At 41.1% G+C, this 27264-nt stretch overlaps 1 protein-coding gene across 1 annotated transcript; it reads right to left on the bottom strand.

Moving 5' to 3' along the window:
* Window positions 1-93: 93 nt before the first annotated feature.
* On the bottom strand, window positions 94-14831 carry LOC143138976 (cathepsin L-like peptidase). Its single transcript, XM_076299485.1, has 9 exons — window positions 14793-14831; window positions 14541-14641; window positions 10734-10876; window positions 8087-8284; window positions 7749-7940; window positions 6865-7030; window positions 6437-6542; window positions 775-876; window positions 94-253 (listed from the first exon to the last, which is right to left on the bottom strand). The coding sequence occupies exons 2-8, from the start codon at window positions 14638-14640 to the stop codon at window positions 777-779; spliced, it is 1005 nt and encodes a 334-aa protein (XP_076155600.1). The 5' UTR covers window position 14641; window positions 14793-14831; the 3' UTR covers window positions 94-253; window positions 775-776.
* Between the last annotated feature and the right edge of the window lie 12433 nt (window positions 14832-27264).

Here is a 27264-nt window from a genome sequence, read left to right as displayed (position 1 = left end):
ATCCAAAATTAAACATACTGTACATGTATATGACACACATTCAGTTAAAGCACTGAAAACCAATAATCAAAATTCAGAGGATACTAAATACTCTTTTCATTCAGGCTGCTCATCAGTTATTTTTATTTCAAAGGTGAGAGGAAGACAAGACACTAAGACATTTACACAAACGTCAAAACTGCAGCAAGAATGCAAAGCAGTGATCAATGATCTGCACATTTAAGGTTCGGAGCAGTCCTCACATGGCTGAGCTCTAGAGAGGAAAGAAGCAGAAGAGACTCATGAATATTCATAGGTTGCCAAACTCCCATCAGATATCATACGTATAACTATCGGTCTAGCGGTCGGTTTTTAGCAATCAGTTGAGGAAAATTTCAGGCAGTCAATAGTCAAGTCAGAAATCTCAGAGAGTTTTATTCACGGCACCGGCGGAGACCGTGCTGCTAACAGACACAGTCTGAGGTTACAGAGAAAAGAGTAACTTGCTCACAAACAGAAGTAAAAAAAACACATGAGTAAAGCATACAGCACACCCATATATGAAATGTCTTACTACAATAACATCATCCATAAAACTAAAATATCTCAAAGTGAATCCTTGTTCCCCTTTAAACAGGTCATTATCCTCGGCCACATCAATCGGTCTTGAAACAGGAAAAAACTAAGATAACTCTTTAGACATTCTCTAAAACACATCATACTGTATTTGCAAGAAGCCCAACCATAGAAGGTGGGGTTTTATTAGGGGTGTTGTCTTTCTCTTCACAAACTCACCATCAGACCAGAGGATAATATGGAAAACAAGCAATGCAACACTGGTTGTTCTGGTTCCGGGCCATCTTGATGTAGCCTTGTTCTCCCCAGCGGACACCCCAGCTTCACATAAAGCACACCATAAAACACTTACTAAATCACACTCATATGGCGTACACATTAAAATGTTTACTAAATAGAGAAATATAATTTTACAGCAACATTAGTAGTAGCAGAACTGCAGAACTAGAAGTAAATAAGTACAGAAGGATAGGGGAAGGCCTATCTCTTGAGCATCAACCTGTTCAACTCATTTTATACAATGCCTGTTACACTACAATTGCTGTTGATCACTCAGAGGCTGGGGGATATGATATATTTAGGTGATAACACCTACATAACCCACCATTTTTAGTGGTGCCCCTAACACCATTCAAAATAATTTAAAAAACTAGATGGACCATATAGCATAACAAAATATGACTGCCGCTCAGTCCTGTACATCCTCTCCGCAAAATTAAATCCCACTTGTCAATTCGTCTTCATCACCTATCCCCTACTCTTGCAACTTTTGTGTATGCTTGTATGTGCGTGCCTGTGTGTGTGCCTGTGTGTGTGGATGTGTGTGTGTCTCCATCTCCTATAGAGCCTGACCAATATTTGAGTTTTTCAAAAACAAACACAATGTAAAAATGTTCTCCCATAACAAGGTTCTAATCAAGGTGGGGCATTATGTACAGTATTTGAATAGGCCTAACTATCGAGTTTCCTAATGAAAGGCTCTTCATATACTGTACAATACATTTTTTTAAGAAAGAAAAGAGTGTATAGAATAGAAATAATAGTAAGAATAAAAGTAGATAGATAGATACTTTATTGATCCCCAAGGGGAAATTCAAGAAAAAATTGGTCTTTGTTCTGTGATAACCACATTGCCACAAGCTACATTGTGAGCAGTTTATGCAATTCAGCTTAACTAAACTATACATTTTATGATCAGGCGGACCACAACTCGGTCACCGCTGATGCGGACCATGGTATACCGGTGTGTATCCTGACCACATCGCTATAGGCTACCATTTGATGATAACAAGGGTATCACTGGGTGTTCCCTCATAGGCCACACAATCACTATTCAATTCCTACATTAATCTAAGTCATAGGTTCTCAAAGTGCGGCCCGGGGGCCAATGGTGGCCCGCGGAAACATTTCTGCGGTCTACGGATAACATCTGATAACATCTGTGAAACTGTTAAAACTGTACAACTGTACTGTGTGATTTGAAAAGAATGAATCTCCGTTTAGTGGTTTTTCGTGGCCGTCAGGTTTTCCTGTGGTGCTTTGGGAGCTGGAATTGGCCCTGAATAAGGCCTATGCTGATAAGAAGCAAGGCACACTGAGAGTTTGTACTTGAAATGGACTGCAACCAGAACTGTTATATCCCAAATTTGTCTGTTGAGGGTAGAGAACCGCAGGGATTGTGTGTGCATTGCATTTTAGCCAGGTTTAGCCTCAGTTATGAATTAAAATCTGTTTAATGCAATAAATATAAACTGTAGAGATGCAACCTAGTCATTAAAATGATTACAAATGGGATTTTTTTTCCAGGTTTTTCTTTTTTTTTCTCCCCACACCCCTTTGGCGGCCCTCAGTTCAATGTTGGGTTCCTGAATTGGCCCTCACCAATCAAAACTTTGAGAACCCCTGATCTAAGTTCATAGTTAATTCCAGAAGGAATAAATATGGTTGAAGTCTATAAAGTTTATTAAATCACAATAAATCACAATAAAGAGAAAAAATGTCAGGATGTAGTAAGTATGTCAGAATGGCCTACTGTAATCACCATAAAAAGTAAGACATATGAAGTCTTACAGACAGACTACCTAATGAAATAATAGCAATTTATTTTGCATGCATTAAGTGTGTGGGAGTCCAGTCTGAATGCTATAGCCTACCTACACCTTTAAGTTAATTGACCTAATACTGTACACGTCTCTGTGCCAGTAGCATCAGAAAAAACTTGCCCAGTTATTTCTATAAGGACTTTATTATGCCTGGGATATGAAGCCATGTAGCATCATCCACAATTAGTTGTGATGACTTTGTACCCAAGATTGTATTTTATTGGTGAGTTAATAATGAGAAATTCAACTTTATTGAACTTATTTATCCTGTGGTTGGTTAATATTATTAGGCTATAGCTAGCATTAACTAGCTGACTAGCAAAGGGAGTTTGTCATTAGCTTCCTGTTGCTTAAATACCAGAGAATGCCAATTCGTGTCCGAAGAACTGTACGCCTAACCTAATAATGTCAACACTGTGCCTAGTGGCATGAATCTACCGCGCACCAAAATAACCTCAAAAATTTTACGTTTTGTATTGTTTCTGTTGCTCAGGCAGTTTTCTGGCATAATAAGTAGAAGGGATGCTGTCTTGTATGGTTGTCTTCTTCGACTGAGCCAATCACAGCAGACTGAGCCAATCACAGCAGAGCTAGTACCAAACCTGGTTACCGCCCCCAAGTAGAGCAGAAATTCACTTCGCGCGAGCAGACATCAACTTCGAGAGAGCTGAGTGATTTTCGAGTGAGCGCTGGTCAGATTCCTCCTCGCTCGCAGCATATTTTTCCTCGCTCGGGGAACAGTTTCCTCTGAGTGTGTGCGCGCAGGGAGTATTTGCGCGCTTGCAGTGAATATTTACGAGTGTGAAATAATATAATATGCCCGTATGCATGTTTTATCGCTCAAGTGCTTTATGGCACTTTTCTGTCGCCATAGTCTTGACACTTCAGAAATCGGTGTATATATTAAATACCCATTCATTATCCAAACTCATTTGCATTGAGATGTGGTGTGACTAATCTTTGATGCTTCCTGCTGACTGCCGCAAGACGATTGGTCACTGACACCATAATGCAGCGCAATATGGATAAACTGTGTTGCTCAGGCCAGGTCCAACAATATGAAACCATAGATAATTATAAAACGACATAAACTTAACTTAGAATTGTTGGTAACACTTTACTTGACAAGTTGCCAATTGTGTATCAACAACACTGAATAACAGTTTATGTGATGTGTTAATCACTTAAATTCCCAATAATTTGACAACAGCTAGTTTTGGAGTAGGCTATTCAACTAGCCCGCTTGCTTGCGAGACTCACGGTACAGATCCACTTCTACTTCACTTCATTTTGTCATGTCGCATTCCACTCTAGTCCTATGGGTGACGTCAAGCGACTTTAACACGCCCGCAAAGCATTCCGGGAAGGCAGCGCTGCATTTGAAATAATGTCGTGCATCAAAAAGCTGGCCGATGCACAGCTTTATGCAAATTAATCCGTTGAACGTGAGGCGGCTAAATAAAACAGGATTTCGAAATGGCTTGCATAGTTTGTTTAGGCTATTAATGTGTTGTATACTGTTAAGTACATGCCTAAATTTGTGGTCCATTTGTGGAAAAACACTTAAGATACATTAAAACGAACTGAGTATGAGCTGGTAACTGACATTTTAAACAAAACGCCCACACACAACTGAACGAGGGGAGGCAGCGCGACCCCATGCGTATGACGTGCATAGACAGTAAAAGATATGGACAGAGTCATCACGTAGACGTCAATCGAGGCGGGTGAAGCAAATTTCAACCGTTTCTTGTTGGTCGACGAGGCTTTCTGCGCAGGCTCAGGGGACGTAAATGTAACGTAGGCACGTAGTCTGACTTGTGTAACTCTTGTGATAGCTGCACCGAGAGATTGGGTATGTAGCCACTTACTTCGTTACCACCATGTCTACATTACTGTTCTAAATGTCCTAGTTGTTCGTAGATAAATGTGATTTAATATAAACAGCACTCGCCACATTCATAGCCTAGGCTACTGTCAATCCATCAAAACTTAGCTGAAATGTTGTGCTCCGATGCTTTCGTTCTTATCCAGAGAATACGGTTATTTTGCTCCTGTACGACGCTTTCACCCGCTCTAGCTATATGCTTATTACGTCACTTTAGCACTGATTTCGGAAAAAAGTTTATTACTCAGTCTGTAAGTCAGTTATGAGGTTATGACGTTAATCACACAATGTTGTATTACTCCGGAAATAGAAAAAGTTCATATAAAGGCTTAAAACGCTTCAGCTGTAACGTTATTTGATGTCAAAGTGGCGCCTAAATTGAATGGACTTCAATGGGGATGGCTAGGTGAACTGGTCTACTATTTAGCCTCAGATCCGCCATAGTGTCTACGCTCTCCGAACATTCGCCTGCCCCCTTGATGACGTGTCGTGCAAGTGGATCGGTACCGTCAGGCTGCGCAGTCGGCACCCGCTTCCTTATTTGGGTTTTGGGTTGCCAGGTTTTAGCCTATGACAAAACGGTTGGAATTGAAAGTAAGTGATCGTGTATGTGTAGGGTGTAGTTCAGCCATCACCAAATGGCGGACCGCGGTCCGAGTCCGGACCGTGACGTGATCCTATCCGGACCCAGACCAAAATAGCCTAATTTAGATTTTCACGTAAGATTTCAAAGCTGCGCTAAATGTTTCGTTGGTTAGGATAACAGCATTTACTTCAGGAGCTTCAGGAACCATCATTTCGCTTGCTGCTACTCATCCAGTGAAAAGTCGAGTCAGTGAGTAAAGTAGCCTGGAGAAGAGACCGATAGCCTGAAACGAGCGAGGAGAGGAGACGGGACGAGAAACAATCAGATGGATATCTAAGTTAACGATAAGTAAGTTATTTTCAAATCATCGATTGCTCAAAGAGAGCATCGAGAGCTCAAAGGCTAGACAGCGAGAACAGCGCTTTATATAACGATACGGGGGCAATACCACGCAAAACTGTCGTGTCCTGCTGGTGGTTCAGTCCAACCACAAGCGCAAAAAAGGAAAATTAGAAAATTGACGCATTATTTCAATTTTTAACTTCTGAACAGAAAACCATAACTGTGCAAAATTAAAATCAAAATAAGCATCAATAACCCCTTTACTGTGCCGTCCTAAAGAATGGATAACAGATTTTAAAGCCTATTTAAAAATATTTTCATGTGAATTCTGAAAATAGAACACAGCACTGCAAAGCGTTACACGGACCCCTAGGCCTACAATTTTCTATTTCTTGAATTTCCCCTTGGGGATTAATAAAGTATCTATCTATCTATCTATCTATCTATCTACAACTAGGCTCCATCCATCCATCCTAATATTATACATACATACATATACATAGCCTAAACACGCACGTTAAACATTATGATGCTCCGGACCTTTGCTTGAGGACATTTTCCGTAACTGGACCTCGCTGAAGATTAATTGAATACCCCTGGTGTAGTTCATACACAATCTGGCAACCTGAGAGATGTCAGACTAACAGAAAAAATGAATGGATCAATGATTTTAAAATGAAGTTTGATGGCCATGCAAATTACGGGAGTTTTCCGGGAGAAATAACAAAACCGGAGGGTGCTGGGAGATGACCTTGAAATACGGGAGAACCCGGGGAAAACGGGAGTGTTGACAGGTATGGTGTAACCGAATTGTTTATGAACGGTATGCAATTTAAAGGTGGATAGCCTAAACGCAACTCAACGCAGCTCGAGGTCTAGTGACGCCCAGGAGCTGAGCACCCCTGAGCCTAGAATTTACCCTGAGTAGAAGTAAAGAAGTACAGAAGAATAAGGGAAGCACACCTGTTCTTCACCAGCCAGTAGTCTTTTCCATTTTCAGTTCCGTAGCCGACAGCCAACACGGCATGATTAGTCTCAGAACTGCTGCAGTGAGGCTCATTGTAGACACCTGACATCAATCAATCAAGCCATCAATCATTCATTCAATAATATCTGTTGTATTTTAGTTTGATATACTAGCCTATAATACAACTATGTGAGGTGTGTGTACTGGACATAACATACCAGATGAACATGTACTGGACATAACCTATCAGATGAATAGTATTGTGTGCACTGGACATATATACATGTATACTGTGTATATATATATATATAGGCCTATATATATAGCCTGACAGCACAGAGAGGCGTGCGTACAGGACAACCTAGATGAACGTGCGTACAGGACATAACCTACTAGATGAAAGTGTGTACTGGACATAACCTACCAGATGAATAGTACTGGAAGGACTTCTGTCCAGCATCAATGGAAACAGACACAGGTCCCACGTATGCCACATATGCCTTTAAAGTTCCTTCATCTCCATACGGCAACCTCATATATCCACTGCAGTAGGCACCAATCCCCGACTTTGTGAAACGGCAGTATGACTCCTGTCAAATTACACACAACACACAGGGTGTGATGTTGGCTGGTTTCTGATTGTGAAATTTGGAAACCGTTTTTCCTAAATAGATTACCCGTGGACTTTCCCTGACTTTCCCTTAAACTGATTTTGAGTCTCTTATCGAGAAAATACAGTTACCATATATACTTCTCTCATGTGCGACTGAAACTTGCATGCTCATGACATCATTTTAGTATTCATTTTGAAAAAAAAAAGGTTTATTACAGAGACGTACAGTGAGATACAAGGTTATGACGCCAGTCACACAATGTTTCTCTGGAAATAGAAATGTTCCATTTAAAGGCTTAAAATGCTTCAGATGTAAAGTTATTCACTGTTAAAGTGACGCCAAAATGAACAGGGGTCAATGGAATGCTAACTCCATGTGAAGCCTTATTAGCCTCAGAGCCTCCCATAGGGGGTTCACTTTTCGAAGGTTTGCTTACCCCCCTGGTTACCATGCTAAATAAGTGGTTGTTATGCTGGTTGATAGGGTAAGTAAGATGGTTGCCAGGGCGTTGCTAGGGTAATCATAGTGGTGCAGCAACTTAAAAGGAACCTGTTCTCTGTCTTTCTCCATTCAACTGAATCTCACCTTTCTCATTCCTACTTTCTCTCACTTCTTTGATTGACATTTCCCCTTTTTATATTTTGGATGTTCTGTTTAATCTATGCAAACATTTTCAAAACTAATCCCACTGTACCTGTCCCTCATAAGGATAAGATGCTTCCGTGTCTATCCCACCGTTGTCGCTGACATACTGGAAAGCCTCGTGCTTATAGCCTCCATTGCAGCCCTCGTTCCCATATGACCAAGAGCAGTCCACCAGCTGCTGTTCACTCAGAGAGTGGCGGTACCCATATTTTATACAGTGGTGGGTCTCCAGTGCACCTGTCTGAAAAACAGAAGAGAAAAACTTGAACACACACTAACACACACACTAGCACACACACACACACACACACACACACACACACACACACACACACACAAACACACACACACACACACCATGTGATCTCACATATCAGTATAACTCACTGCACTGAAGGCCCAGCATGATCCACAGTAGCCTTGATTTTTGACATCCGTCACACAGCCAGTTTTCCTCCAGTCTGAAGCTGCAGGCAGCTCAGCACCCTGTTTTTGTCTGAAGGACATCTTGCCTTGCCCAGATGGAGATACAGTGACATTTGGAGGAACCAAGTCTCCCAGGAGAACACGATATTCCTCATAATCCTGTCAGAAGAAGAACAGCAACAAAGAAGAGTGAGTAATTAAATTGTTGAATTAGAGGTCATTACAAAATAGTTCAAAACACTTTAACACTCATTAACAACACAATTTCAACACTACAAAATAAAAGATCACATGGCGAGCTCGAGGCACCAAACTTAATTCAATAAACTTCCTTGCAAATGAATTATTTAGTGAAATGGATCCAAATACATAAAAACAATTAACCCTGGTTGGAATTGGAACAAAATCAATGTACAAACATCTCATTTGCAGACCTTCCCTTGGAAAACGAATAAAATCACTACATCATCACTACCACTGAACAAGTTCACTCCACTCTGGGACAACCCATCATGTTGTAGAACAAACCTATTCACTTTTCCATATGGAAACAAAAGGGAGTCACACACCTTAAACATCTCTTTGAGAATTATCAACTCATGTCATTCAACACACTCATACAGAAATATGGGGTTGGGAGAAACCAAATCATCTTAGATTAAGAAGATAAAACCAGTTCAACCAACTACACAGTACAACCCTCTCAGCTAATTGAAGATTTTATGAAAATCAATAATTTCCCAAATTTAACTTCCAAGCTATACAGTGCCAAGAAAAAATCCAACCTTTAAGGACACCAATTTTCTTTGTGAATTAATAATTTATTGTAAACAAATAAATTTTCTTCATTACAATACAGGGTGCATAAGTATTCATAAACCTATGTAGAATAGAGGCAGGCAGATTTTTATTTTTAAAGGCCAGTTATTTAATGGATCCAGGATCCTGATAAAGTTCCCTGGGCCTTTGGAATTAAAATAACCCCACATCATCACATACCCTTCACCATACCTAGATATTGGCATGGTGTGTGCTAGTTTGATTTGCATTGAGGTCAATGAGCATCAAACCAGCTACTAGGCTAACTGAAATACATGAAACATGGCTCTTTTTCCATTTGAACATATTGTCATCAACATTAACACACTTTAAAATGACCCATTTTTCGAATTTGGATATATCGTTTCAAAATTGGAAATCGAATGAACGAAAAAGTACACGGACCCAATTGCAGTAACTACATGAAAACTTCACTGTTGTTTCATGAAATGTCATTTACGTTTTGACTACATCAACAGTTTCTATTATCTGGTGTGAAACAAGAGGCTTTCAGCTTCGCTACCAGGATGTCTTGGTCCGTTCGAGCGTATGGGGAGTGACGTACAGTAAGCAGAGAAAATATGGTTGACTTGGATGTGGGCGGGACTTGATTTCAAGCTCCGCCTTCCCGCGGGCTGCAGCGAGATGTAGCCTACTTGGAATCTAGAGCGAGTGAGCAAGAGTGCGCACGCGAGACAAGACTTCAAATTGTGTATCTGAGTGTAGTGCACACACGACGGAGAGTGAGAAAGAGAAGGGTGGTGCATGTGTGCCTGAAGCGCATCCAAGACAGAGAGCATCCTGTCCTCTTTCGCTAAATCAACCAATCAGTTTTCAGTGTAGGTGAGCTTTTATCTTGTTTCTCCCGAACTATTATTATTATTATATTATTATTATTATTATTATTATTATTATTACTACAATTATTATTATTATTACCCTGATTTCTGGGAACATATTTGTAAGAGCACCTTCTCCATGACAACTAGCACAAACCTACAGCTTATACAATATAAAGTAATTTACAGAACTCAAAATAAAATGTTTAAAATGGAACTTGTCAACACAGATATCTGTTTAAAATGCACTTTAAGTAGCACAGACAACTATCTTCACGCCATCTGGCCCTGTCAAAAAGTTCACTCTCTTTGGATCACAGTTACTGAGACACTCTCCACCAACCTGAGCTACAGAATCCCACCATCTTCAACACACTGTCTCCTTGACGATATCTCCAAAGTTCACATCCCATCAAATTCAGAAATCCGTTGCTTGTTTCTCTAACTATTGATAAGAAAGTAGTCCTCCAAAACTGGAAATCAAGGAATTCTTGTCACATCACTCACTGGACTATTCTAATTTCAGATTACATTTCAATGGAAAAAAGCAAAAAACTAATGCTCATAAAAATGCTCACGCTCAAAAAAATAAAATGCCTTTGAAGACATCTGGAACCCATTACTAACTTTTCTAAATTCAACCAAAACAAGCCGTGTATATTACACATACCCCTTTCCTTTCCTGTCCTTTGTCCTGTGTTATTCTGTTTTACATTCTCCATATGGTGCTTAAACAAAAAGGTAATTAAAAAATGGTAACTTGTGAAATTGGGATGGAAGTGAAAGTGGATACATTTTGAATTCTACAATCCTGGTATAAAATTAGATAATTAGATTAGATAATAAAATAGGCTGCAAAATTATATTTTGGTAAGCGTCTGCAGTCACTTTGGGAGTAATCCTGCTATTTAGATGTGTTACTTTTTAAAGACATTGATAGATTGTCCTACCATGTCGGAGAAGTGGTTCATGTCCATGCGGTAGGTCTTGATGCCCTGGTCAGCCAGGATGTTGTGGCTCAGAACAATGCGGCGGGTGGAGAGCCAGATGTCTTTGCGCTGGGCCTCCTCCTCAGGGGTCCTGTAGACCTTACCTGGTTACACGTAAGGGATAATGTATAGAACGACGGTCATTAGTGGGAAAATAAGTCCCGACAGGGCGAACCAGACCCGGTTGGAACCGGTCTTGTTCCGCCCTGAAGGGACTTATTTTTATTATTATTATTATTATTATTATTATTATTATTATTATTATTATTATTATATATGATAATACAGATAACTATTAATATGTCACCATTTTATACATACTGTATGAAGAGTTCAGATGCGAAAGCCTCTTAATGTCACCTCCATCAAAAATGAGATAACGATGGTGAGTGAATGCTCTCTCCACATAGTATATGTCAATCAAATCATTTTTAGAGATGCACCGATATGGAATTTTAGGGCCGATAACGATAACCGATATTTATTGGTTTGTTGTGGCCGATACCGATACGTTAACCGATAATATTACTCTTGAAAAAAAATTGAGAAAAGTGATTTGGGGAAAGCATTTAATAAGCATAATTTTATTGCAGTAATTTTACCTACCACCAAATGATGGACAGAACTCATAATAGTCCTCAATAGTACAGCAGTCAACATAACAGTAGCCTAGCCCTACAGAATGTGTGGCTCCTTTAAGTGAACCTGACGTCAGTGAATTGCGAGTGAGTGGCTAGCTAGAGAGCATAGATATATACACTAGATGTCGCCTTCTGCTTCTCAGCATGCGTCAACACCGCCGCCATCTTGGTACAGGGATCTGAAGCGCTAAACTAGTTCTCCTGTATTGTCAGCGTTACCTATTTAGCGACGTTTGGCCATCCCCAGCGATAGAAAACCTTTTTAGCGATTAGCGACAAATTTGGGAACTTCTCACAACGATGGCAGATCGGCTTCTTTGTTGTTGAAACGTAAGAAAATCACCTTTCTCATGGCTTTGTCATTTATGAATTCAGCTACATCTCGTTTGCCCATGGCACTGACCCATGATTATAAAAGTAACGACTGGCGTAGCCTATGTAGTAGCAGAGATAAATGTTCTACAGATCTACAGCAACTTCTGGTGAGATTACAACTTACATGAGTAAACGAGACGAGGGGTATGTGGCCTCAACCAGAGCATGTCTACGAAGAGCCTGTTTACTTTCATTGTATCGAACCTGGTTGCAGTTTACTCATTGTTCCTCTAGGGGCCGCCGCTAGCTAGTGCAGAATGAATGGGAGTCTATGGGGCTAGACGGGTAAAATGTATCTTTATTATCGTCTTAAGCTTAGTTTACTCTAGACTCAACCATAAATACATGCCTGTCAGTTGGAACAACCCAAAAAACTAGATGATTGCTTGAGATTTTGACGATTTATGGTGATTTTATTTTCGCTAGATCTTTGCCCAGATTGAAACTAATGCATTATAGAGGAGTGGATCACTGAAGCAAAATGGCGTCTCGATTGACGCATTCGTTCCAATGAACAGCAGTAGTCAAGGCGACATCTAGTGTATATATCTATGGCTAGAGAGTATGAATCGTTTTCATTTAGGACTAAACACTCATAAACGGCTCAGCTGGGAATAAGCTACAGTATAGCGACCAAATCAGAGTTTGTGAGGGAAACTTAGGTTTAGTTTCAACTGCGGGTAACTGAATAAAGCTGCAACTCCTCAGACTGTATATTATGTCCGTCTACTCTGTTGCAGCACAACCTGCTGCAGCAGAAATGAAAGGCGTTAGCCCCGAAGTATTTAATAACTTATTATGATGACCTGTCTGGAACTGGAGCAGGAATGGTTAGCATATTTCTAGGTAATAATACAAAACCCAAGCTAAAGTAATGCAAATATAATACTAAAACACAACTTAGAACTAGGCCTACTTATGTACTCGTCCCACTAACGAGTTTGTTTATTTGTTTTCCTGACCAGCGCGGTAAAGTGCAAACACATCAGCACAAGACGACTTAGATAGGGCTGAGCTCCGCTCTGGGGGTCATTTCTAGAAAAGTTAGCAACGATGTTGCTCAACCACCATGGTACGACGCAACTTGCGACCAAACAACGACACTGTTACACCTGTTTCCAGAAAGCATCGTACCTGTGTCGCAATTCGCTACCTCCGACGTTCGAACACCATAGTTCCAACAACGTTGTTGATGATGCAGCGATACATATCATTGGTGGAAACAGTGGCAACGTGTAATACCCCACCCCCTAGAAATGTTCTGTCACGGCCTATGTCGACATGTTTCTAATCTAAACCGAGTGATTAATGCTGGTATTGTCATTGCCATCAGCCAAAACCTAAACCTATTGCAAGCATAGAAAACAGTTAACTTAAGCAGACCAATATGAGTCATTATTTGTGTTATATATCTGTGTTGGAAAAAATATATAGCCTGGACAAATACCTGGGTATCCCATAGGGTTATTAACTGTCTCGTGGCTTAACGGCAGCGCGTTGGTGCACTGCGCGCTCGGCCGGAGTTCGCATCCTATCTCTTCTTTTCATCTCTGAGTAAAAGTAGGCCTACGAGACACAACAATAGGTTTTGACCATACATATTTATGTATATAGTTACTCTACATCGAGAGACCATAGGTACAATACATCAGTCAAAAACAATTGAATCTACGTGTCACACTAGTTCATCTGCAGGTAGCGAGAAGCAAGAGGACAATCTCACATCATAAGAAAATCGAACCTACAACGTTGGGATAATAAGTCATCTGATTTAGCCACTACACCATTTAACACTGCTGCTGTTAGGGACTGTGAAGATTATAATACTAAAATCAAGGCAATACTTTAATTAACATAAATAGCAAGAATGAGCCCAGTAGAGGAGCAGTGTCTTAATCAGAATTAAGCTACAGGATAGATCAATCATTGAGTCACGAGATAAACATCCACTTCGCAAATTTTGGTTAGGCGGTTGTGATTTTTGGTTAGGCGCTCCGGACACCAACAGGAACTACCAAGGAACGACACAAGTGCGACTGCCTAGGGGCAGTAGTTCAAACGACCAAACTTTGCGTCCTTGTTTGCGATTGAGAGTTCGAACTACCCTTTCTAGAAACACCAAATCCAAGAACGATGGAGCGTACTACCGAGGTTGCGACGCAAGTTAGCAAACGATGCTTTCTGGAAACGACCCCCTGGTAAGGTTAAATGGCGGATCATTCACGAGAGGATTTTGAGATGCACAAATTCCCAAATGAACGCATATCCACATATTTTGTTAGAGTGGTAAAATACATTCACACCGCTGATATTATATTGAGAAAAAAGTATAGCCAACCAAGCTCAAGTAGCTCAGTTTAGCCAGACGGACCTTACGTACGGCCAGAATTCTTTTATCGGACCGATAATAATACTTTAATTTTTTCACTTTATCGGCCAATAATATATCGGCCTCCGATATATCGTGCATCCCTAATTTTGCTTCAAAACCCACTAATTAACACTCTCTTCCTAGTCTGAAATTTCAATTTGTAGGGAAAAACCTATAGGAGCCTGCTTAAAAAAAAAAAGCTCATTTAAAAGAAAAATGGTCAGATGTATTTAGAGGGTTTTTTTCATCTGAACTCTTCAAATTTTTTATAAGCTTCTGTTTATACATACTACCCGGTATTACACATAATGTTGTAATTGGCATTGAATGGCATTTTGCATTGATATATACGGTATGTAGCAAAAAAAGACACCCCCTCACCAAACTTGAATTTCCATGTCTGAAACTCCAGGTCCTCCAGAGAAAGGCTGGCATAGCTCACCACTGCCAGAGAGGCAACTGCGATTAGCAACAGCTTCATGCTGACATACAAAAACAAAAAAAATATGGTAAAATTATAAAACAGTTTACATTGTCAAGCACAGTGTATGTGTGTGTGTGTGTATGTGCGCGCGTGTGTTTGAAACAGAAAGCGCAAGAAAGAAAGACGGAGAGAGTCTGAATCATTTTCACCTGCTTGAGAGTCTTGGGACCTCCAATAGATGGTGACGAGAGGCAGTTTGACAGATGACTATTAAAACACACTCTTTTATCCTGAGAAGAACGATCACGCCCACTGTTTTAACCACTCCACCCTCCTGAATAGCGTGACCAACGACCACAGATCATAGGTGACCACAGGCCACCGACCAGGCAAAAGAAGGTCTTTGACTTAGACTTTGCAACATTTTTCATCGAAAAAGTTGCTATGAAAAGTAAAGAAAAATCCGCACACTCAAGTCTTTGCAAACAGGTTTTTACTCTATGTGCAAACTTTCGGTCAGATGACCTTCTTCAGGCAGAGTAAAGCACAAAAAAAAAGTTGCTAAAATAAGTGCTCAGTTTGATGAACCTTCTCTATAGGGAGGCCTTTGCCTTGTGTTAGCATGATGGCATCGTTGGACTCTTTCTCTCCTCTTGATGAGGAAGCAGTCTCTCAACTGCTTTAGCGAAGTTGTCCAACAACATGCCCTTTGGATCCTGTCCCGTCCATTTTTCTACAGTCTATCGCACCTGCTGTTCTACCAGCAGTCACACATGTGTTTAATGCTTCACTCAGTTCTGGAATAGTTCCTCTTTTAAACAAGCAAGGGTTACACCTTTGCTACAGAAAAGTACACTTAATCCAACTGATGTGAAGAACTACAGACTTGTCTCCCTTCTTCCTTTCTTGTCAAAGGTTTTGGAGAAAGTGGTCTTCGATCAAGTATGTGACTTCCTTTATCAGAATAACCTAAGTGACCCTATGCAGTCTGGTTTTAAGAGTATTCTACTGAAGCTGCTCTTCTGTCTGTGACTGAAGCATTGAGAGTAGCTAGGGCCTCTGCTCAGTCATCAGTGTTCATTCTACTAGATATATCTGCAGCCTTTGATACTGTTAACAATGAAATTCTCCTTTCTACACTATTTGAACTGGGAATTTCTGGGAAAGCTCTTGACTGGTTTGAATCTAACCTTAACAGGCGTTCTTTCAACGTGTCTTGGCAAGGACAGGTATCAGTCTCATGAACTCACCACAGGTGTGCTTCAGGGATCAGTATTAGGGCCCCTGCTTTTCTCTATTTACACCACTTCCTTACAGTAGGTGAGACCATTCGCTCCCATTGATTTCACTATCACTGCTATGCAGACGACACTCAACTTTACCTATCTTTCCCAACTGATGACTCTAGCGTTTCCCATCGGATTTCTACATGCCTTAAGGATATTTCAGTCTGGATGAAAGATCAGCGACTTCAGCTTAAAGGCGCTCTAAGCGATGCTGGGTAATGTCACTTCTGTTGACGTTCAAACAAAACAGAAAGCTAGCTCGCTACTTCCTCCCCCTCCCTCCCGTGCTATTGAAACTCTCCTAAATGCGCATCTCGTCGGTGATTTGCTGCAACAGTTTGTTATGTTTTTATGGGCAAGTTTTGCCCAAGTTGTTTTGTGACTGATTTTGGAGCCTGGGTTGTCCACATAGATCGCTTTTTTTACAGTGTATTCAGGACACAGGCAGCTAGCGGATGGTGAGGTGATGTTTACTGTAAGTGACAAAATAGAATACTAACTTTTGGTGAATTTAGAAGAAATAATGGCACTCACTTTGAAAAACCCTGGTCTAAATCTGTTCAACATGCTCTTAGTTAAATTTAAGCATTATTGGGGGCCAAGCAGCGAAGCTGCGAGGTAACCCATAGTGATTCCACGTTTTCTTATTATTATAACGAAAAGCTCAAGTAATGATTAAGTTCACTAAGTTTCATGTCAAGTGCTCTAGCGCCACCAATGAGTCAAATTTTGCATTACATCTATGCTCTTAACGTTTCAACCATACACATTTACATATATTTGGAATCCTTGGATGAAGCCGAACTCAACGCACCCCATGATGTCAATTTCTGCCATATTGGACCTTGCGCCATATTGGATTTCATCAAAAACAACAAAAAGTTGTCAAAGGTCACAAATTTTGTCCGATTTTCACAAAACTTGACGCAGATAATCATCAGACCATGACTCATAAACGCTTTGCTCTTTGGAGCCATATTCAAAATCTGTAGGCCGTCACGACCAATCAAGTTTGGCCGCCAAACAGGAAGTGAAGTAATATCTCAGCAAAGCTTTCATGTATCAAAACCAAACTCAGTACATGGGTTAAGGATCAATAAATTTGATGACTTTTGACCTATAGGTGGTGCTATAATGACCAAAATTACGTTTTGGCCTGTAACAGGTGATGTGTTTGGAATTAAAACTTACTAGTAGTGTCTGTTAATACTGTGGGAGTTCCTAATTTCAACAGATGTAATTTCAACATAATTGATCCGGCTGCCATATTGGATTTAATCAAAAACACCTAAAAGTTTTCACAGGTCAAAAAGTGTAACCGATTTTCACGAAACTTGACGCAGATGATCGTCAGACCAGAAGTATAGTCATATTTCAGCAACGCTTTGACATATAAAAAACAAAGTCAGTACATGGGGTCAGTGCAGTTAGCAGAAAGCATCTGAACAGTTTGGTCTTAAGTCTAAATTTGAAATTGGCTACAGTTGGAGCCTTTTTGATGTCATCCGAAAGTTGGTTCCAAAGCTGAGCCGCATAGCTGCTTCACTACGTTTAGTTTTGTGAGTAGATTTGAGCAGAAATAAATTGAAAACTTGTTGATAACTTAACACACACACATAAAAGTGAAGGCTACATGTGTACAATAAAGTAGCAGAAATTGGGTGACCACCAATCAGACTCTGAAACAGAGGACATGTCTAAAAGTGAGGAGAAATTGGGCCAAATGAGTCACCACCCAATTCTACTTATAGGCCATTGGGTGGGGTTGCAGACACTAAAAAAGATCCAACATTATATTTTTACCGTTAACAGCATTACACAGTATGACACTTGGTGTGACTGGAAAGGAAAATTGCATAATGTAAGATATGCGCGTCTCAGGCGCAGCTTGAACCACCAACTGCCGCAAGCGGTTCTGTGCAGCAATACTGTGTTATGCATTATATCCTTCAGGAAATAATATTGTCAAACCATATATAAAATAAACGGCAGACCTTATGGAATACGAGGACATAAGCATTTATTTGTAGGCTACAATAAGCCATTCGAGTAATCCAGTTTTTAAATTGCAGCACATTTCTACTTGATCTCCAACTTCGGGCTGTAATTCTAATGTAATAGCACCCCAAAATAACAAACTACTGTTGAATATTGTGTTCTTCCACTTGTTTGGTTTTGAACATTTATTTAAATTACATAGAAAACATAATGAATTGCATCCACAGATGTGTAGCAGGGCGGAGGTAGATGTTCGTATGTAAATAGACAAATAATTTAGAAACCTTTGGTCAGTTTAGACCCCATTGGGCACACAGGTTCGTAACACTTGAGACTGGAGACATGGTTCTACAAAGATAATAATTATAATTTATTGACACATAACACATGCACTACATGGACTGCACTTCAACAAACAGACATCCAACCACAGGACACAATTCACACGGTACACACAGGGACCAGCTGCGCTTAGATATTGCACAAGGCCCTATAGGCCTAGAGTTACCATAACCTAGACAAGGAGCAGGGCTGTGGGCTTACCACGACAGCAAGAGGCTGACAGAAAGGGGAAGAGTCTGGGCACAGCATACCAAATGTGAAAACACACAAGACACATGATCCACAGACCCCATTGGGCACATACACACACAATAAACAAACATTGGGACAAGGGCTAATGCTGCCAATCACTTGCCCCCAATAGTAAAATCAAAGGACTACAGACACTACACAACACACTCTGGAGGAGTAGGAACACAGTACAAATATAAGACACAACAGTACTATAAAACCAGCAGCAGGGAACAGGGTGGCAGCATCAGGTGGCGTGGGAGCAGCAAGCCTGAAGATGGTCAACCACAAGTTCTGGGTTCGCTGAAGTGGAGTTGTCCCCTGCGTGTGGAGGAGGGGCACGGCCACAGTTCTACACTGACAAACAAGCAGGGAATTAGGGACGCTAGCAGACAATGGGGCACAAACAAAACATTAACAAACACTCAGGGTGAGGTTGCCTACCTGAATTGGATATGAGGCTGCCCGAAGCAGAGGCTCGAATCAGAGCAAATTACTCACTGCTGAACCACAAGACAAACGTACTACGCAAAAGAGGGAGAGTAGATGTAGCGCAAATAATGTGCTGAAGTCACATCATACAGATTTCAATAATCTCTTACCACAGAAGTGTTCCTCAAACACCCAACAGGACAGCACCAGCCCAAACAGCCTGCTACTCCACACCACTACCACAAAGTAGGTTCTCCACAATAGGTGGAGAATTGGGAGACATGCAGTCAGCTGCCTAGATATAAGGTGGCAGGTGCCACCTGGTAATTAGCAAGATGGTCTTCAGCTAATCAACAATTAAGATGAAAAAAGGGGCGGAGACCTATCCTGCTACATATGCATTATGCCTTTTTTCCACTAGCCTAAAACCATGACTGAAGCCTAGTTATTCTCACGTTCTTAAAGTGACAGGCACTCAATTTGACCTACACACTACAGTACAGTGTACTAATATTAAAGATAAATGTAAGTCAATGACAATCATGTAAGTCAGTATGATTCCGTGGAAATGGATGGATTCCAGTTGCTGCTACTGGAAGAAACTGTAATCCATGCATTTCCACAGAATTATTTTTGGAATTTTTTTTTTTTTTTTTTTTTTTTCTCAAACCTTTTCTATAAGGTGTGGGTGTGTTTATTTTGTATGATTGCTTCAAACATGTATTTGTACTCTGACTAATGCTGATCCATGTGTTGGTAAGGGATTGGGTGGGTGGGGGGGTGGGTGGGGTTAAAGGAAAATTTGACCATTGTTGACAAATGCTGTATACACTTCCCTATGTTGAAAAATCAATAAACATTGCATTACAAAAAAGAATTATTTTTGGAATCTGATCCCTTATCATACCTGTTCATTCTTACTCGTCGCTCGACTTATCGTGACTAAATTTAAGATGGCTGCAAACTAGAGATGTCCGATAATATCGGCCAACCGATATTATCGGCCCGATATTAGCATAAAAATGTAATATCTGTTAATATCGTTATCGGATTTTTTTTGCCTTAAAACCGATAACATAATGCTTGCGTTACACACAAATAGTGCCTATGCGCTCCTGAAGCGTTTACCGGCGCACAGATGATGACCTCATCAATCTGCGTCTTGAAGCATACAAACAAGCGTGGATGGCTGCAGTAACAAACTTGCTCGTGGCCGTAGTAGCCCCTTGCGTTGGCCGTGACGCCCCTTTGAAAATCAGAGGTTTACAGGCCACGGTGGCCTTGGTGCCCCCTTCTTTAAATATTCTGCTTTGCGTCCTACTAATAGCGATATATATTTAGCCTATGGCCTATGGCCAAATTACGCAGTGGAGAAAGTGACAGCGCAAGAAAGAAAGTGCGTCCAAATTAACCCATCCTACTCATCACACAGACATCACAAGTATCACACTAAAGAGCTTTTTCTCAGCTTTTAATCGATGTTAGCCGCTAATTGCTGTGGTGAACGGTTCGCGAGAAAAGTAAATAATATCATTCAATTTAATCATAAATTCTACCGAAGGTTTTGCGTCCATCTCCCTACCCATTCATCTCGGTGGAATACTTCAGAACCCTTCGTTTAACACATGACAAACCATATATCAGAATAAACAGCAGACATTACCGAACAGAAAGGTGTAAAGCAGTCCCCTGTACAGTTAGCCGTTCCAGACTAATCCCGTTTTGAATTTGCAGTAAATTTCAACATACATGGATGTCTCCAAATTTGGGATTTAAGTTTTACACTGTGTTTAAATTGTTCCACATTATTTCATAACGGGCCAAATACAAAACAAATATTACAAATGTCGCCTAGATATCGGTAAATCAGAGGACAGCTGACTATAAGAGTTTGTGAAAGTAGCCTTCATGATCACAAAATGCTAAGCATGCATCTAGGCTATTTGAGTTTCTTAAAGCTGAGCTGTGCTTAAATTGTTCAATACATGATTTCATAACAGGCCAAATTTAAAATAAATGTTAAATATAGCCTAGATATCTGTATATGAGGAAGGACGGGTTTAGAGTGAGGGTCTGTCTTGTCTGTAAAAACAGACACCCGTGACTCATATTTGTGCATTCATTCAATTAAGGTGATTGAGTTTTAGTTAAAGAAACAGTTCATGAAGCATCCTACAAATGCAGGCTCATTTAACACAGAAAGGGTAGCCTGTCATACACTATGCCAGTTATTTTAGTTGGCTTTACATTCTGCTATGTTGCACATAGTTGTTCAGGTACAATGTTTTATCATTTGTGAAGAAGTCAAATTTGCCCTATTTGTTGTGGGCATTGTCAAGATTATCTCAGGGAGAGTGTAATCCAAACTGTTGTTTGAGACAATTAAAAAAAAAAAATAAACATGGCACTTTTTCCCTAAATTAAGTTGAAGTATTTTTCTTATTTTGCACAGACAATGTTAACATTTGGAAAGCCTTGTTGCATTCAAGAATGCATCCAGTGGGGCATCACAATAACATTAAGCATGTTGTGTTAATTCCATAACAGGAGATATGTGATGTTACCTAAATTAGTTTTGAGGAAAAATAACCCACATATCGACATCGGTATCGGCTGATATCGGAATCGAAATTTGAGAGTTGGACAATATCGGCATATCGGATATCGGCAAAAAAGCCAATATCGGACATCCCTACTGCAAACGCTAAACTTCGAGAAGATACTGTCTGTATAAATCGTCTTGTAAGTAAACTACCAGTGCTTTTTCAAAGTTGTCAATGTCTCGTTTTAAATGTCAGGGCCCTCGGAAGTCTACCAATGAAGTGTGGAGATACATTGAGCCTCGTAAATGGTGTAAAACAGTGATTTATTTGCATGGCTATGCCGATGCCGAGGCACCACCATTGACCGCCTTGTTGGTAGCATCGGCTAACTAGCATCTTATCATTTATTTTTCATTGGCTATGGCTCCTGACAGATGCATGAGAGATAGATAAGATAGATAGATAGATAGCCTACAGAACATCTATGATTCTGTAAATAACTATTGTATTCGATTTGAGTTGTATCGGTCTACAACACCACTACAAATGGCACTGGGAAACCCACACTGTTATATTTTATTAACCTGGTTTACCATATGTTTATACAGCCTATGTAGTCTAGGGCTTAGGCTATGGGCCCCGTGTGTCTGCCAAGGGGCCTGCACTTAAAAGATTGTGCTGATACATTTTTTGTTGCCCCCCCCCCCCCCCCAAATAAGCCAAATGCCCCCCCAAAGATTACATCCTGGTAACCGGGGGCGCCTTAATACCACCCGAGGCCCCTGGGCTATATGTTTTTTAAGCCCCCCCCCCCAACCGCAAATATTAATTATGATTAAATGATACCGGGCCCGCGATCTGACCCGACACATAGCGTGCGCTTTTGGTTAATAATATGCAGTGTAGCCTATTATTCAGCCTATGTAAAACCTTTACATAAACAGGAACAGAATGCCCTTGAATCACGTCAGCCTACCCATGACATCGCTTATCAAAAAGGCTACCCTACTGCACGAAAACAAGCGTTGAACTTTTACAACACATGTGGTAGGCTAAGTTAAGATGGGTAGGCTACACATATGGACGTTTAAAAGCTTTTCAAAAGTGTGTGTTTGTCGTGTCGGGGGGTTCCCCAGGAGTTTTTTTTAATGCTGTCTACTTAACACACCAGTTTAACGCAGTTTGGGAGGGACAGAAATACTTTTAGCCTATAACAAGCTGGCTCATGTGACGTGAACATGGCTACCTTATGCATTATCACTACACTACATGGAGACATATCTCACGTTAACAAGGGAGACAACATAACATAGACTATTATATGTGCGAATGGGTTAGCACAAACTTAGCTGTTGGTGAACAGAGATGCAGATCACTAATTCATGTCTTTGCGCCACAGCCCATGTTCTGCGTTCACTCCAATGAGACAAGTGAAATACATGTTTTTAAAGCCGTTACATTTCCAGGCTATTTGCTACGATATTTACCTGTTTTCATGGACAGTTACAGGAATCCACGTCATTCGTTTATCGTTGCTTCAATCCTACCCGCGTTATCTCCAGAGTTTGTATGATAAGTTTGTCAGTCAGTTTCAGCCTCTCCTCTAGCTCCTCTACACCCGTTGGAATTTATTACGTTTTGTTACATTTTGTTACACTTTAGAATTGGAGAAGACAAAGGGGGCCTCTGCGTGGATGTAAGAGCAGTACGATGTGCTCAATTATTTAGGCTAGCTCCAGAGTATAATGACGCCGCGAATACGGACACGCCGTTTATTATTATTGATTATCATTATTATTATTAGGAGGCCCCTCATTGGTCGAGGCCCCTGGGCTGAAGCCCAGGGGGATATTCCATCAACCTCGCTAATGAAGGCGGCGCTTAACAGAAATAGCCTGGCTTGAACTAGCGTAGACTTCCACTTGGGGCTGAAGCCGTTCCATTAACTCAAGTTAGCGGCATCTTGGGGCCTGTACTACGAAGGGAGCTTAACCTACCCAGATGTAACCCAGGGTTACTTTGTTAAACCGGGGTTGACAAAACCTGGTTATCTTTAGTGGTGTTAATCGGTACTACGACGCTGATTATGAAGTTGATTTGTTGAGCCGGGGTTAACCTCATTGGAGTTTGTGCGCGTTCACATAAAAGGGGCGGGTTGCAGCGCAAATCAACACTTTCAGTGATGACGCGTTCACCTTATTTTACAGATAAGGGGAATGCACAATTATTATGACAAGTTATGAGGAATTAAAACCCACTCTACGACAAAAATCAAATACGTCGGCAGTGAACAAAGCAAGGCTGTTGGCAACGTATTACAGATCGGGTAGCCTAAATGCCTAAAAGTAAAGTTTTATTCCCACATGTTCTTCAAATGTGTTACGGAGGATTAGTAGCTTACGGAATGTCTGAAATGAGTTGAAATAATTAAATAGCCTAATTTGAGTTCATAGAAAGGCCTACAGATGCAACCCAATTCAGAAGTGGGCATATAGATTACAGTAATAAGGATAATTTAATGTTTAAGTAGCCCCCATTGACTGATTTAGTGTATGCCTAATCCTGTGAACATTTCAGATGTAACACCATTGCCAAACGCACATGGCAGCAGGTGAAAATGAAACACAAAAACATTATTCAGAATAGTAGGTTTATATAGTTATAGCTTGCATTAATATTTCTTAATTATGAAAACATGTAGGCCTAGCTTATAGCCTTCACTTGGCCTCTGTTTTACAGCTAACAAGAAACAGGTGTCTTCGAACACTACTGTAGGAGGAAAGGCACCAGAGTGTTTTACAGTAGCAGAGGAGTTGGCCATCGCAAATAATAGTGGAAGGATTCGGTCGGATTCTGGTGCTGTGGAAATGTGTAGCCTTTATGTGCAGGGTACAGTAATATGACATTCAATTCAACAAGTTTGTTAAAATGGTGATTTTTATTTATTAGGCCTACTGTAGGCTATGTCCGATTGAATACATGAATGTCCACGTAGGCTACGGGCATTGCTATGAGACGTCTTCCTAGATCATCTGACAAAGATAACGAATTCCCTTGGCTGACAATCTATATCTTCATAGAGAATATCGTCCGGGTAGGCTATATATATTTTCTGGCGGTCTCTAAAACCCCTCGCCAACGACTGCTCGGCTCTGGGGCAGTCCGATAGGCCCCTTTCTGCCGCGCCCTCCATCTCAGTCAGATCCCCGAAACCAGCAATAACAACCCTGTTGGAGTAGGGCTTGTTCCACGTTTTCACCACATCGTCCAAACAGTCCTGGAAGGGGGGGACCGAGGGTCTAGGTGCTGGCGCTGGAGGTGGGAGGAAATTACCGTCGAGCCTATTGCTAACCCGTGCCAGTGGCGGCTGTGGCCACTCGACGCCGAGACGCTGGGCTGCGCGTTGGCAAGTTTCCAAAAACAGCTTGCTGGCTGTGGTGTGCTGTTCGGTGGAGACAGGCTCGTCGAGAACCGAAGCAGCTGCAGAGGCGTGCGAGATCTGTGAAGGGGGGAGAAGCAGTTCGCTGTCCCCGTCCTCGTCCATCACCTCATCTTCCCCTGATGATCCGTCCGCCGCGTCCACAACCGGGGCCTGGGAGGGGGCCGGCTGCAGGTGGTCTTCGGCAGGTTCAGTCCAGCTAAGGATCTGCGCCTCGTCGTCCTCGCTCATGATCAACTCGGAGAGTACAGGGTCCTAGTTAGCCAAGACCGGAGGTTCGAGGGTTAGTCCAAAGCCTTCAAAGCGTTGCTGCAGGGTTCTGAGCCCAAATCGAGAACAGGCAGCGCATCCCTGAGGGTTTTCCAGGGCCTCTTGGGCATTCTGGAGACCCAAGCAAGAGATGCAAACAGTATGGTAATCCTTCCTCTCGAGAGACTGGCCGCATGCGTTGGGGCAAGGTCGACGTTTAGGACGTGCCGCAGCAGGACGCATGGTGCAGGTCAGGAACGTGACCACGTGTCCGTAGAAAAAGGCTAAAGACACGAGGTAGAGTAAGTTAGTCAAAACCCGATGTGAGGGCAGCGAGCAGGTACGGCTTTCCCCAACAAGGCAGGCTAATAGGAAAAGTTCGGAGATGAGGCTAGCCGAAGCGGCCAAGTTCCAGAACCGTCCGTATGTGAGGCTAGCTCCTTGCAAGCAAAGCGGCGCGGAGTCCTCAGTAAAAATCTTTTTTTACATTTTTTTTAGTAAGAATCCGAATATCTCGACGCTTCGCGGGGTTGAGAACCTCTTCCCCTATGAAACAGTTAAGCCGGGAGAGCAGAAACAACTCGAATCTAGTCGGCGTGGTATAACTCTGTCAAGTGGCTTCAGCGAGTCTTGAAGAGCTAAAATGTGAAGATGAGTGAGCGGTCACTGTAATTTATTTTTGCACTGTAAGGTGCACATTCATTTTATATTATCAATTATCATGGTCATGGTTGTCAATTAGGCAACAAAATGTGTGAATATGATTATCTAAACTGAGGTTTGTTTCATATACTGAATTGAAATGAAAAAAGAATAGTCTACATTTCAGTCAAGCACAGCAGCCAAATACAACATAAAAATACATTTTTATAGACTTTACAGATTTTATAGAGTTATATCTGATTGTTTTCATGGAGCTGTAGCCTTGTTGAGGTAAGACAATACCGAAATAAAATAAATCAGTGCTTAAGACACTCTTGGCCTTTTCTCATATAGGCCTAGCCTACCCTACAAGAATAAAATAGGCCTACAAATCAATGAACTCTCTGGGCTTATTTTGTTCCAACAGTAGACCTAATGCCAGGGCTCCGAACCGGTTCAAGGAACGAAAACCGAAAACGAACGGAATTTTACGGAATTTTACGAGGAGCGGAAACGGAAACGAAAACAAAATGGTCTTCAACTGTTCTGGAACAGAAACGTTATTCTGAAATCCACAAAACCGGTTAATAACGTTTTTTTTTTCCGTTCTCTATATAACAGCCTAATAATTTGATTTCTGCAGTTTGAAAAAAAAAAAACCGAATAAATGGACCTTTGGTCCAAATGTGTATATTTTGTCTTGCTGTTGTAATGTAACCCATCCGTCTGCCACTTCGGATCTTAGGCCAGCTAAACTGATTTGGAAATTGTTTGTAGCCTATGCGTAATAGCCTATTTTGCCTGTCCACGCCTTGTCGTTTTAAAGTCGGGATTTGAAATGTTTGCGCAATTATAGCCTATTCTATGTAGAAGAGTTAAACGGGAAATTTGAGATAGGCCTTGTCAGCAACAGACAGGTTTGTTTATAAACAGGGTTGGAATTATAGCGCAAGCCTTTGAAGATCTCCATATGGATAAAACTTAGGCTACAACCAGGTAAGGAGTTTAGCACGTATCCAGAAATATTTTTGATAAGAAATTATTTATAGGCATAGGTTAGGCCTACAGTAAGTCTGTAGGCTATATGGGATGGATAGCCCATCTGAATGTTTTAGGATGCCGCCTGTGATTTATTATTTTTCAAGGGGAAATAATGAGTACGTCTATTCTAAGGTAAAGTCCACAAAAAAAGACTTGATAGGCCCGCCAAACACTGCCGGAACTTTAAGAACGAACGATATTTTGCGTTCCGAACCGGTTCAGGACCGATATGTTGGTGGCGGAACGCATGCAAGAACGAAAACGTTAAACATAGGCCTACCTGAACCGTTCGGAACAGAACGTTTGAAAAATTATTTCGTTTTCAAGCCCTGCCTAATGCAGAAACCTAAAATGCCACAAGTCTGAGTGAATATGAACAAAATCATTGGCCAATAATTTATGCATCGTTTTAGCAGCAAGGGCCAAATTATTATTTAACATTAAGGAAATCCTTTCATCAAAGGTAATGCTACTCTAC

This window comes from Alosa pseudoharengus, unplaced genomic scaffold (assembly GCF_046254945.1).
Source record: "Alosa pseudoharengus isolate Yale_2024_CS ecotype anadromous, Long Island Sound unplaced genomic scaffold, YU_APseudo_1.1 YU_APseudo_1.1_scf_22, whole genome shotgun sequence".
In the NCBI taxonomy this organism is placed as follows: Eukaryota; Metazoa; Chordata; class Actinopteri; order Clupeiformes; family Clupeidae; genus Alosa; species Alosa pseudoharengus.
Note: the sequence above shows the minus strand (reverse complement) of the source record. Positions and strands in the feature narration are given on the sequence as shown.